Below are 14542 nucleotides of genomic sequence, written 5' to 3' on the forward strand. Positions count from 1 at the left end.
CTATGAAAGGCACCTATTCCTAGACTAATTCTGACTTAAGGGAATATGAGACAAGAAAAATACATATGAAACAAATGCTTTCAGAAATTGGATGGGTCTTGAGGTGAAGTCATGAATAAAGTAGTTTTCAGCCTGGAGGCACTTTCTACATCATGGCTCTGGGAGGTATAATCAAAGAAGTGGTCTTGCTGAGATTAAAAAAAAAAAAAAAAAAAAGTGGGCAGAGACCAGAGTTTAATGATGCTGAAGCAGCTGGAATTTCTAGAGCATAACAGTTAGAAAAGGATAGGAGCTGCAGAAATACATAGCTGAGTACTTAGCTCCTCATGAGCAGGTAGAGATTTTGTAAGGCCTGCAAAAGAGCCACCACAGGGAGATGTGAAATGAATGTAGATTCTGCAGGTGTCACAACGCTGAAGGACATAGAAATATTGACCAGTAAGAATGAAAAAAGATCCCAGAAAACCCCAAGCATTCAACAAAGAAACCTGAAAGATCCATATTAAGAGTAAGCGCTCTCTAGCCCAAGATTAAAGACTATGCTAGACCTAGTCTAACCTAACATATAAAAACAATTCTTAAAAGGCTAAAGCTGATCTGCTAGTACTTAAACTGCCTACTAAAAAAATCGAAACATTTAACACCCAAAAGATGGCAAAATGCAGACAATGTAGCATTTTAAATATTTAATGTGCAATCAATAATTGCTAGACATAGAAAAACTCAGGAATATATAACCATAGCCCGGGACAGGAGACAGCAGTTAACAGAGATAAATCCAAATATTTTTAAACTAGCAGCTAATGATTTCAATACAACTATTATAAAGACATCTATGGATTAAAAAAAAAAGATGTATATGAGTGAACAAATGAAGTCTCAGTAAATAAAATTGGAAATTTAAAGGCTGAAAAACACAGTATCTAAATTTTCTAAAAACCACTGAAAGAGCTTAATAAATTGCATAATAAAGAAACAACAATGAGCTTGAAGAAAAGGCAATAGAAAATTAGCCATGTTGAAGTACAGAAAAAAATAATCCTAAAAATAGTGATAGATCCTTGTAACCTGTCAGACAATACTGACAATATGTGTATTGGAGACACAGGAGTGAAGAGAAAGATCTAGGCCAAATTAATTAAGTAAGTAAGTAAGTAAGTAATCATAGTCAAAATTTTACAAATTTGTTTTAAACTTCTACCCACAGATATAAGAAACTTAGCAACTCCCAAACAAGCACACAGACACACCCACACATCCATATTATAGTCAAATTTCTAAAAATTAAACATAAAGATAAAAATTCTTAATGCATCAGAGAAAATAAACAAATTCCTACAGGGGAATAACTATCATATTAACTGCAAATTTCTCATCAGAAATAATGGGATCCAAAAGACAGTAGACTATTATCTTACATCTAGAAAGGGAAAAAGAAAATCTATCAACTTAGAATTCTATAACCAGTAAAATTATATTTCATAAATGAAGGCAGAATGAAAATATTTTCAATTAAACACCGCAGAGTTTGTTTATGATCAGCTTATCTGTACTGTAAGAAATCTTAAAGGAAATACTACCAGCTGATAGAAAAGGATAAATAGATAAAAGCTTAATATATAAGAATAAATGCGGGCGCCTGGGTGGCACAGCGGTTAAGCGCCTGCCTTCGGCTCAGGGCGTGATCCCGGTGTTATGGGATCGAGCCCCATATCAGGCTCTTCCGCTATGAGCCTGCTTCTTCCTCTCCCACTCCCCCTGCTTGTGTTCCCTCTCTCGCTGGCTGTCTCTATCTCTGTCAAATAAATAAATAAAATCTTAAAAAAAAAAAAAAGAATAAATGAAAAGCTCTATAAAGGGAAAATAGATGGAAATAAAATTACTTTTACTTACACATTTAACAATTTCTTTAAAAAATAATTAACTATATAAGGCAAAAATAATTACAATGTACTGCTGGGTTTGTAATATATGAGAATAAAATGTATAACAACTATAATAAGAATGGGAAATGGAAGAATGAAAGCATACTGTTTTAAGGTTCTTATACATAAGGCAGTGTAATATTAATTCATTGTTGGCTGTGATATGCTAAAAGATAATATTGTAATCTCTAGAGAACTACACCACCCAAGTTTTAAGTGCACATTTACAGACCAAGAGGAAGACAAAAATGAAATACAAGAAAACAATTCAAAAGATAGCAGGAAAAAGGGGAAAAGGGACAAAGAAATAGTTTGAAAACAACAACAACAAACTAATAGCTATATGGTTGAGTTAAAACCAATTATATCCATACTATGTTAAATATAAATGAAATAAAACTCTAATTAAAAGCCAGAAACTGTCATCTACGTTACAAAAGCAAGATGCAACTTTATGCTACTTACAGGCCTATATTTTTAATATAAGGATTCAGCCATATTAAAACTTTAAAAATGGAAAAAGATATATAAGAAAAATTATATCATCTTGATAGATTTGGGAAAAAAAACAATTGACAAAATTCAACAGTCATTCATAATAAAAACTCACAAAACTAGGAATAGAATGGAACTTTCTCAACCTTAAAATTGAGTTTTAAATCTAGATCTATGGAAAAATCTAGAGTTAACATCATACTAAATGGTGCAAGAATGAATGCTTTCCCCCTATAACTGGAAAGCAAGTATATCTATCTAAATATTTCTCCTCAATGTTGTATTGGAAGTCCTAGCCAGTGCACTATAGTAAGAAAAAGAAATTAAATGTGTTCAACTGGGAAAGAAGGAAATAGAACTTCCTCTATTTTCAGATAATATGATTATTTAAGATCAGAATATTTGGCATCAATGTACAAAATGCAATTGTATTTCAGTGAAAAACAGAAAATAAATTTTGTTTTAAAATTCAATTTACAGGGGCACCTGGGCGGCTCAGTCAGTTAAGTGTCCCGCTCTAGATTTCGGCTCAGGTCATGATTTCAGGGTCATGAGATCAAGGCTTGTGATGGGCTCCTCACTCAGCAGGGAGTTTGCTTGTCTCCCTCTTCCTCTGCCCCTTGCTCTACTCTCTCTCTCTCTCTCTCAAATAAATAAATAAATCTTAAAAAAAATAAAGTAAAATTCAGTTAGCAATATCAAAACCTCTACATTAAAAAGTATAAAACTTTGCTAAGAGAAATTAAAGAAAACCTCAATAAATGGAAGGTTATATCATATCATTGATTAGAATACTCCCCATTGTTAAGATGACAACCTAATCCTCCCCAAATTAGTCATATAGATACCACTTTGCACTCATTAGAAGGGATAATATCTTAAAACGGGGAAAATCAAGTGTTAGCAAGAATGTGGTACAACTGGCACTGTCATACTCTGCACATAGTAGTGTAAAATTTTACAACTACTTCACAAAATATTTTGACAGTTTCTTCAAAAGGTAGACACATACCCGACATAAAACCCAGTCATTCCCCTCCCAGAAATTACCTAGGAGAAATGAAAAAAAATACATCCTTACAAATCATGCATACAAGTGTTTACAACAACTTTACTCATAATATCCCCAAGCAGAAACTTCAAATGTCCATCAGGTAGGAGAATGGATAAGCAAACTGTGGTGTATTCATACAAAGGAATAATACTCATTAGTTAAAATGTATGGATTACTGATATACTCAACAATAGGGATAATTTTAAAACAAACTGAGTGAAAGAAGCTATAAATAAAAGTATTTCCTCTATGATTCCATTTATGTGAAGCTCTAAAATAGTTAATATTAATCCAGAGTGAAAGAAATCCTGCCAGTGCTTACCTCTGTTTGCATGAGAAAACATATCTTGAAAGGAGTATGGTTTTCATTCAGAATATGCATTTGTTAAAATTTATTGAACTGAGTGTATGCATTCTTTTTGATGTAAATTATGCTTCACTAAAAGAAAGTAAAAGAAAAATATCTTATTCAATATTGGGGAGAAAGGAATTTAATCAGAACAACATAATTTGCGGGGCACATGGGTGGCACAGCGGTTAGGCGTCTGCCTTCGGCTCAGGGCGTGATCCTGGCGTTCCGGGATCGAGCCCCACATCAGGCTCCTCCGCTATGAGCCTGCTTCTTCCTCTCCCGCTCCCCCTGCTTGTGTTCCCTCTCTCGCTGGCTGTCTCTATCTCTGTCAAATAAATAAATAAAATCTTTAAAAAAAGAAAAAGAACAACATAATTTGCTTTAGTAATAATTTGATAATAATTTTGTAATAGGATTTTTTCTTCTGAGGACTTTCTGGTGGGGAAGGTAGTGACAAAATAGGACAGGAGCCCAAGCATACTTTAAAAATCTCTATAATCCAACCCTTTCATTTTGTAGATGAAGATGGCTTTTAAAATGTAGAGAAATATTAACCTTTAAAATATTTTAATATTTCTTACTATCCTTCTTGGAAGTTTTAGCTAATTTAAGATGAGCAACACTGTCAGTTTGGAGGAGACAGTGTTCAAAAGCTGTCATTGTCATGTGAGAAATGCTGTCCTCCAGTTGAACTGTGGTTCTGAATGCTTCTGCTGGAGTGTGAGCAAAACATTATAAACTGTCAGCAAGTCAATGGCCCTAGTCCTAGATTTCGATCTTCTGTTTGGAACCATTCTCCAGGGGGAAACACTTGGGCATTTAAACAAATCCTATTCACTGGCATTTTAACTCCAAACTTCCTGCTAAATATGAGAATTTAAAGCCCAAATCCAGGGATGAATTGAAATCTTTGTTTTTGAAGTTTAGTGCAGAGTTTTCTGAACTCTCATGAAACTTGCTTTGAGATGAAGGAATATCATCTTTAAAATATGCCATTTTTTCACAGGCACACTTGGGTATAAATTAATTTGTAAAGAAAGTAAGAGAGTAAATTTTCGATTACCTCTGTTCTAAGTAGTACATGTGGCAGGATTCAGATAAAACTTGCTCTGCCCTAAAGGAGACAGAGATTTTGTTAACCAAAATGACATTTAAAAAAAAAAAAATTAGTGGCAAGAATGAGAGGAAGGAAAAATAAATGTGAATTATCTGAACTGAACTCTATTTTATTTTTCTATAAAAGAATGAGGTTAGTAGGAAATAAGCTAATAAAATAACCTATCAAATTATCCCAAGAAGATAAAGGACTTGTTTTCCAAAGTAAACTAAAATTGAAATTCAAAGAACTGAGTAAGATTTTGTACTGTAATGTTTGTTAGTGTAGCAAACTCCAATAAATTACAGTTTCCAATCTGGTTTTGCAGACTCTCTGAGGAAAAGAGAAGATACTTATGGTTTTATCGCTTCTATTGCAACAATGAAAACTGCTCCCTTCCTTTGGTCCTGGGTAGTGCCCCTGGATGGGATGAAAGAACTGTTTCAGAAATACATACCATTTTGAGAAGATGGAAATTTTCTTGCCCTTTGGAGGCACTTGGACTTCTGACTGCTAGGTAAGAATTGCATAACAAGCATGATATTACTGATGAGAAAAATTTGAAGGGAAAAAAATAGGACTCTATGATTAATTCAATAGCTATTCTGGTTGTTCCCAATTTCAGTAGTTATAGATATTAAATTTAGATAAATGTAAACTATGAATGTAAATCTTAAACAGATCTAAGCTATAATTGTGTCTTCTGTACTAAACTGGAAGTATAATTAATGGTCATAGTTTCTTAAATGAAGAGTTTAGTTACTCTTACAGAAATAACAAAACAAATAAGGAAAAATAAAATTCTCTATTCTTTACTCCCCTCAAAAGAAAAAAGTCCTTCATAATTGGAACCATATCTTTGATACAAAATGCCCCACGTATAGAGGGTCTACAATTAATATGCTAATGATAACGGTAAGGATAAAAGGGAAAAACTTATCCCTTATGTATTCTCCAGGCCTTGTCTCAGAATAAAATACACAGGGATGCAGTTGGGAATGGAGTAATGATGTCTTATAGTTAGGGAGAAACATGTGGGAATAAGTGTGGAAACTGGCTCTAGTTTGGGGAAACAGCTCTTCCTTGGCTTCTATTTTATATTAAAAGCCAAGAAGAGCTATTTTAAATTTGTCTTGATAGCATCAGTTCACTGATGCCATGAAGAAAGTGCAGTCTCTAGAATCAGGTAAGAATTGTGGAGCTCAGTTCTATTCTGAATTCTCTCTCAAGGTCCTGACAGAAGGGAAAATGTGGGAGAGAGAGTGACACAAAGGACTTTTCAAACTGACTTACTTAGGTTTATGTTAAAATTAGTGTACTTTCCAAAACTTCTGGGATAGAAAAGGAGGTGAAAGTGAAAGTTTTCTTTTTCTACCACAATGAGATACCACTTTACACTTACTAGGATGGCTATAATCAAAAAGACAAACAATAATAAGTGTTGGTCAGGATTTGGAAGAATTGCAAAATTCACACATTGCTTGTGGGAATGTAAATGGTGCAACCACTTTGGAAAACAATTTTCAGTTCCTTAAATATAAAATACTGAGTTACCCAACAATTCCACTCTTAAGTATATACCCAAGATAAAATACATGTTCAATCAAAAACTCATACATGAATATTCAGAGCAGCAGTATTTATAATGGCCAAAAAGGAGAAACAACCCAAAGGACCATCAACTAATGAATGGATAAATAAAATGTGGTCTATCCATACAATGTAATATTATTCAATAATAAAAGGAATGAGTAATAATGTTATGACATCAGTAACCTTGAAAACATTATGCTGAATGAAAGAAGCCAGTCACAAAAGACTACATATCGTATGATTCCATTTATAAGAAATGTCCAAAATAGGCAAATCTATAGATACAAAAAGTAGATTAGTGGTTGCCTAGGTCTAGGGAAGGTTGGGGGAAAAGGGAGTTGACTGCTAATGGATATGAAGTTTCTTTTTGTGGTTATAGTTATACAACTCCGGGAACATGCTAAAAACCATTGAATTGTACACTTTAAGTAAATTGTATGGCATTGGAGTTATATCTCAATAAAGCTATTAAAATTTTAAAAGAATAGTTGTAAAGGTAAAAACAGAGGTATAAATCTCTATAGTATCTCTAAAGCCTAATTTTCTCACCAGATGATAAAACAGCTTTCTAGTTTCTAAAGCATAAACTGGCTTTATGGAGGGGAGTTATTATTGTTTTACTAAGATATACCTTGGTGTATTTTAAGGACATTTAAATGTGTCAACTAATACTTTTTATAAAGTTTATGGAATATTTCTTAGAAAAATCTTTTTTTTTTTGAATACCCAAGTTTTTAAACTTTATAACAGCTTTTTGATCTTCTTTTGTTCAGAGGTACATAGATTGTTGCTCTGACATAGCAAGAATTTGGAATTCTCAGCAAACAGATTTCATTATATATATGCATATATCAGAAGCATGCAGATCACACATGAATATAATTTCACTCAACATAGGCAGTAGGCATTCACTCAAGTTGGTAAATCAGTAATGAGCCAAACCTTCATACATGTGCAAATGTACAATTAACAGCAGATTATTTTAGGTCCTAAGTGTCCTTCGAATATTAAAAATGAGCTAGGAGACCGCTTCTGCGACAGCCTTGTGAAAGCTGTATCTTGCAATTTTCATGTAGAAGTGGCTTCATATCCCATCTCATGAGTTTAGCATTGCACAGCCAGGGACCACGCTGATATCATGCCGAAGATTGTGAGACCTACAATTCCAATACCAACAAATTCCGGTGACTTGAAGCTTAACACTGATTATGGTCTCAGTGTCATCAATACAATGTTTGTGTCCTAGAATTTCCTTTGGGCATGTGGTTTGGACCTGTTCCAACCTTTTGTTTCATGGCTTTGAAACATTGAGTGGAAAGTTCTGAGAGTCCTATTTCCCTTTTCGCTATCTGTAAGGTAATAGTTATAATAAGGCTCTTCTTACGTGGTCTGAGTATGTCATATAGCTACACTGTTGCCCATAAAAACAAATACTCCAATGGTTACTTCAGCAGCAAATATCACCAGTAGGCAGGTGAAAAGCCCCAGCACACACTGCAACTGCCTGATGGCTTCCTAACACCTGAAGAAGCCCACAGCTATTATCAGGGCTCCTTCCCCAACCAGCACATAGAGCCCCAGGTCGATATACTGCGATGACTCAACCTCTGATAAAAAATCCTTCATGGTGGGGCACCTGGGTGGCACAGCGGTTAGGCGTCTGCCTTCGGCTCAGGGCGTGATCCCAGCGTTGTGGGATCGAGCCCCACATTAGGCTCCTCCGCTATGAGCCTGCTTCTTCCTCTCCCACTCCCCCTGCTTGTGTTCCCTCTCTCGCTGGCTGTCTCTATCTCTGTCGAATAAATAAATAAAAAATCTTTAAAAAAAAAAATCCTTCATGGTGCCTCCAAACCAAAACCATAGTCCAAAAGCGATGACAGCTGACCTGGTCAGCCAAAGGAGCAGGTTGAACCCAAGCTGTAGGTACTTCATGTACCGTGGACACCTGCAAGAGGCGCTGCACAGGGCTCTAGTGGGATCCTGAGTCCCCAGCCCCATGCTTGTGTTCAGAGTTGTGGCAGCCTCTTACAAAAATCTTTATCAGAATAAAGCCTATAATAGTGCTTAGTTTTCTTGCTTGTAAAATGAAAGGATTCGCTAGACGGACTTCGATATTATCTGACTCTGATAAGTAAGCATAATTCTGTTTATAGTGAGCCTTCTCTACCAAAATAGATGCTGAAAATCTATTTGACTCAATGTTTTAAATATAAAGATCAAATTGTTACTTAGTGCCCCTTAGTACTATCTAATTTTATTATCTGCAATAACCCTATCAGTCAAATACTATTATTATTCCAATTGTACCTGTGAGGAAGCTGAGGCTTACAGAGATTAAGTTGCCCAATGGAATGCTAGTAAATTGAAGAGCTCGGGTTAAATCCAGAGATTTAGAGCTTGAAATTTTAACCGCTGTGCTTACAGCCTTTCTACATAAATACTCTAGGCTATTTACATATTAAATATGTAAATAAAACTATCTTAAAATGGTCTTATTATAGTAAATAGCAGTACTTAACTATCTTATCATGCTTGGATGTTTCTACTTCACTGTATAATTTCTTTTTCTCTCAACAATCAGATTTTTAGAAATCATAGGGACTGGTTTCAAAGTAGAGTGCTGTTTATTAAGCATCATTCAGGGAACTTACCAGAAATTTGATTTATTTGAACATTGGACAGTTCCTTATCATGCACCAAAGAAGGTCACTGGGAAGGTTAAAATATTTCCATTGTGCTCATTCTATGACTCCCACTCTTTTTAACTGAACTACTAAAAAACTTGAGGACAAGCTGTTTCCGAAAATGATCCTTTCAACTTCTCTAAATTCAAAAGCTGACTTTTCTGAGAACAAACAGTTTGTGCTTGTTAAGTGAGTTGTCAGAGTGAGGTCTTCAGAGATCTGTATTTTTTCTCCTTTGAGTATTCTATTTTTCCAATGGTTTAACCTCTTGAGAACCGGTGTGCTCCATTTCTAGCTCAGAGAATTTTTAATATTGCTGTTTATTTAATCCAATCCAAAGATTCACCACCTCGTTTTGGTTTATTTTTAGCAAGAGACATGTTGAGATTTAATTTACCTAGTGTGGGGCACGGGGTGTTAATATTTCCACTACTGAGTGCCAGCAGTGTGCTCACCGGGTACTGATATTTCCATTAGAGAAGGCAATGCTGTCAGAATACCAGAGACCAAGGGCTAAGGTCTGTGGTTCTTGGCAGATGGTTGCTATTTTCTTGAACTCTGATGCACAGGCGTAACTATTCAACTGCTAATAGCAAGCAGAAATTACCCAAGGAATTAAAAGACAGTTCAAGGAAAGTATTCATTTAAAAATAGCAACTCTGAACTGGCATCAGAGCATTACATCAGAAGCTTAAATAAAAAATTGACAAGGTACTAGAACTTGCCGTCCCACATGGTGTAAAATTATTATTTTGAGGGAAGAAGAACAATGTTTAACAGGCAGTGCCTTAGCTTCCAAAATCAGTTTCCTTGGAAAAATGTTTCATAAACATGTTTGCATGAAACCACTGTATCTTTTATTATAGAGATTAATTTACATTAAAGACATTCTTGACTACCATTGTAAATAGGTAGCATGGAATATGGAAAAGGAGACAGTTATAACTTCTACATTAGACTGAATAATTAAGTGATGATGATGGTGTATCTTTCCCATTTATATATTGAACACAAATATGTGTACGTGGAAATCAACATGCAATGAATCAAAGAGACTGAATAACAAGTCATAGTGACTATCTCTAAAACACAATTTAGAGAAAAAGACTAATGCTAAAGATCAACCCACAATATATCCCATACTATAACCAGAGTATTAAGTACTATATGTGCCCAAAGGAGAAAGGGACAGATTCTTTCTGAGAAGGTAAGGAAATCTTCACAAAGGAATTGAATTCTGAATTGAAATATTCACAGTAATTTCCTGAGTGGAGAAGAGAGGAAATGGCATTTCAAGAAGAAAGTCTAGCATGTGCATAGTTATAGAGGCTCAGAGAATAGTAATTTAATATCATATTAGGAGAGAACTGTACTGTGAGACAAGACTGAAAAGGATAGGTCAGTTTAGGATGTTTTAGGTCTCATGAGCCAGGTAGTTACTACGGACTCATTTCTGCAGCCCATGGAATTTTGTTAAGAATGGGAGTCATACAACCAGATTTATGTTATACAAGAATAATGCTGACATCAACGTGAAGGATGGACTAAAGAAAGAAAATGAGAGCAAGGATATTAGATAGATGTCAGGTATTGAAATAGTCCATTTGAAAAATGGTTTGGGCCTGAAAATAGTAGAGATCCACAGAGCAGATCTGAGATACATTTCAGAGGAAAGTGAAAAAGAGAGAAGAAATAAGGAAGACTTTGAGCTTTCTGTTTGGGTAAATGATAGAAAACTATATCGTCAATCAAGACAAGGGTTATAGAAGAAAGAGAAAATCTGGGTGGTGTAAGATAGAGAGTTCTGTCTTGGAATGTTGAATAATTAAAAACCTTTGGGGCACCTAGAAGGAGATGACCAGTATGCAGTTGTATATTCAGACCTGAAGACTAGTAGAGAAACCAAAACTTGAAAAATAATATGCAAATTACTGGCTTGAAGGCAGGAACTGAAGCCATAGATGTAGAAGTACTGTGTGTATATGTGCAGAGGAAGTATACAAAGGAGCAAAAGATGGAACCCTGGAGAGTAGTAACATTTTAAGGTCAGTATAGAGCAAACAAAGCCAGGAAAGGCAATAGGAAGAGTGACCAAGAGGTTGGAGGAGGTGGAGAAAGGTGTGGTAATTTAGAATTCATAAAAAAGGTTTTCAAAGGGGGCACCTAGGTGACTCAGTCAGTTAAGTGTCAGACTCTTGGCTTCAGCTTAGGTCATGACCTCCGGGTCCTGAGATGGAGCCCTGTGTTGGGCTCTGTGCTCAGTGTGGAGTCTGCTTGAGATTTTCTCTCTCTCTACCCCTCCCCCTATGCTCTCTCCCTTCTCCTCCCTCTCTCTTTCTTAAATAAATAAATATTTTTTTTTTTTAAAAAAGGTTTTCAAAGGTTTTGGAAAGGTATTAAATAGAATTAAGTCAAAAAGAAATCAATGTATTGAGAATAGAGCAGTCACTGATGGTATTTGTGAGACAGTTATCATACTGCAGTAAAGTTGGATACCACACTTCAAGATCCTAAAGAGGAAATAGAGAGAAATAAATTAAATAAATTGTGACTCTTGAAATAGGATTGATGGTAAAGGCTTTGAGGTTTGGGGTTGGTATGCTTGTTCAAATAAAAAAACTTCAAGCATGTTTACAAATTGACATGAAGGATGATGCATGAAGGGAAGATCAGAGAAAGTAGAGGGATGGCGAAGTGGCACAGTGAGGTGGTATTAATGGCCAATAGCCTGGAACAAAAGTACAAATGAGAATTTTATCCAAGGAAAGGAAGAGAGTAACTTCTTTATCTCAGGCAAGGAAAAATCTGAATATAATTATAGATAAGTATGAATATGGGAGAGAAAAATGTGGAAGTTTCAATATTGTCTATGTAGGAAGAGTCAATACTCTTCCGATACACAGAGAATGAGAATGTAGAATAGCATAAACCCAAAAGTGTATATCTTGTCTTTGTGCACTTTTAGAGAGTTTCTGGAGTTGCTTTCAAATTTCACAGGTGACAACATAAAGTTTTGAAATCAGACATATCTGACTCTGCCACTTATTACTTGAATGACCTTGGACAAACTTTCTTATCTATAAAGCAGGGGTAATAACATTATGTACCTTATAGGATAAAGTACTTATGAGAGTATTCAATAAAATTCTACCAATCATCTTTATCATTATTATCTTCTTCATCATAATTATATTAAGAGTTTAGAGTTTTCAGATTCTTTCAATGCCAAACTATAAAAATTGATAAATTCTTGGGAATAATTTTGTTTCAATTAAGCTTACATAAGTTAAATTCACTTGTTAAAATTTATATGATAAATATTTCACAATTGAATAATGACATAGCTTGCAAAGCACTTTCATAATATGTTTTATGATTTGTTCTATAAAACAACCTCTTTAATATTATTACCAACATTTAGAATTTCTCCCATTTTACTGATCCCCATTTTACAGATGAAGAAATTGAAGCCTAATTTGTCTATTCACTTACTCAGTGGGTATTTACTGATGGCTTACTCATGTAAGGCACTTCATTTGGCACTAAAGCTAGCATAATGCACAAATTTGCATCTTTTAAATATCACTCTGGCTTCTGAGTGAAGCATAAATTTGGTGAGAGAAGCAAAAGTAAATGAGGGGACAGTTAGGAAGCTATAAAATAGTCCAAGTGTCAGAGGATAAGAAGTCAGCCTTAGAAGTATGGTAGTGGTGAGGAAATAAAATGAACAGAATCAGAGCATTTAAGTAAAAGTGACAGGACTGAATGAGGAAGGGCAGCAAAAAAGGAGTGTGTCAAGGATTACTTCTAGGTTTCTGTATAATGCAAGTAAGTGGAAAATAGAAACATTCACTAAGATGGGCACTCTTGGTAACAAATAGATTTTAGAAGAAGAACCCTGCCATTCGGGTTGGGGTAGGTTGGCTTTGATGTATGCTTGAGATGGCTGGTGATGGTTCAAGGAAGAAACCTAAGCTAGAGATGCCATTTGGAAATCATCTACAGAAAGATAGGAGTTAAGTTAAAGGTATAGATAAATTTGCTTAGAGAGAAAGTGTAAAATAGGAAAAGAAAATCCTCCATATTTAAACTCTAAATCCCTTATTCTTTTGCATAACTTCATGCTGCTTTTGCATGTAATGTTGAATCCATCCAAACACAAGATTTTTGGGGCACCTGGGTGTCTCAGTTGGTTAGGCATCTGCCTTCGGCTCAGGTCATGATCCCAGGGTCCTGAGATGGAGCCTCTCATTGGGCTCCCTGCTCAGCAAGAAGTCTGCTTTTCCCTCTTCCTCTGTCCCTTCCCCCTGCTCATGCTCTCTCTCTCTCAAATAAATAAATAAAATCTTAAAACACACACACACACACACACACACACACACACACACACAAAATTTCTATGTGATGCCTCCAGGATACACTTGCTTTATGTAGTGCCTTTCTAAGCTTCTCTGTACGTAAAATCAAAGTGTAATCATATAGAACAAAATAAGTAACTACTCTTTAATTATAAATAAGTCTAGTTTATACCATAAATATATAGTTAATTCTCAATTTCTATATGCAAATCCATGGCTATCCATCAAGAAATATCTCTGCACAGTTCCTGATATCTCTTTGGATCATTCTTATTCCTACTGGGTTATGACTGGGCCAATGTCCTAGTCCAATCAGAAAATTATATTTCTCACTATTATGTCTCTATTGATCATTTAGAATACCATAAAATAAATAATACATTCAAGCTCATCTTGTGGATTTCATATAAGTATATATGATAATATCTAGTTAAAAGAGAAAAGGCCTTCCTAGAAGTACTATAGAAAGCCTTATGGCCTAGTATTCTGAATGTTTGGATCCTAGTTTCAGTGCCACCAACAAATGGCCTTGGAAAAACAGCTCAAACTCTCTGACTTTTAGTTTTTTCATCTGTATTATCAGGAGATTGATCCAGGTCTCCAAGTTTCCTTGAGTTCTAATATTCTGTAATTGTGTGAAAATCCTTGAAGGAATATGAATTATTCAGTGGGTAGAGGTTTACAGTCATCTTAAAGGATCCTTATTCCCCACTTTCCCTAGAAAAAAAATTCTTCTGTCATATCTGATCATTTTTTTGTACTAGAAAAATAGCAAATATATTCATATTGACATTTTTCTTCCAAGTTGATGCTGAGTGTGTCATCAGACTCAAAACCTGCTGGAGAAACTGTTCTGCACTTCTGATAGTTTTCTAATTCTAACCTGACATTGGGGCTTTTAACTATGAATAGCCTCATGGCATTCTGCATGAATTCTTACTGTGTATTCTGAAGTCTGACATTTCTGTTACACTTAAATTTGATC

General features: G+C 35.1%; 1 protein-coding gene and 1 pseudogene across 2 annotated transcripts in view; one reads left to right on the forward strand and one right to left on the reverse strand.

The window, feature by feature from the left end:
* The window catches only part of PIK3C2G (phosphatidylinositol-4-phosphate 3-kinase catalytic subunit type 2 gamma), a 345203-nt gene that overhangs the window by 131586 nt on the left and 199075 nt on the right, over positions 1-14542 (forward strand). For both annotated transcript variants that reach the window (XM_026502333.4, XM_057319037.1), the window contains exon 16: positions 5251-5439. In XM_026502333.4, the coding sequence (XP_026358118.2) occupies positions 5251-5439 (189 nt within the window). The remainder of the gene's footprint in view (positions 1-5250; positions 5440-14542) is intronic.
* On the reverse strand, positions 7620-8529 carry LOC113257446 (tetraspanin-2-like; annotated as a pseudogene).

This window comes from Ursus arctos, unplaced genomic scaffold, assembly GCF_023065955.2.
Source record: "Ursus arctos isolate Adak ecotype North America unplaced genomic scaffold, UrsArc2.0 scaffold_26, whole genome shotgun sequence".
Lineage (NCBI taxonomy): Eukaryota > Metazoa > Chordata > Mammalia > Carnivora > Ursidae > Ursus > Ursus arctos.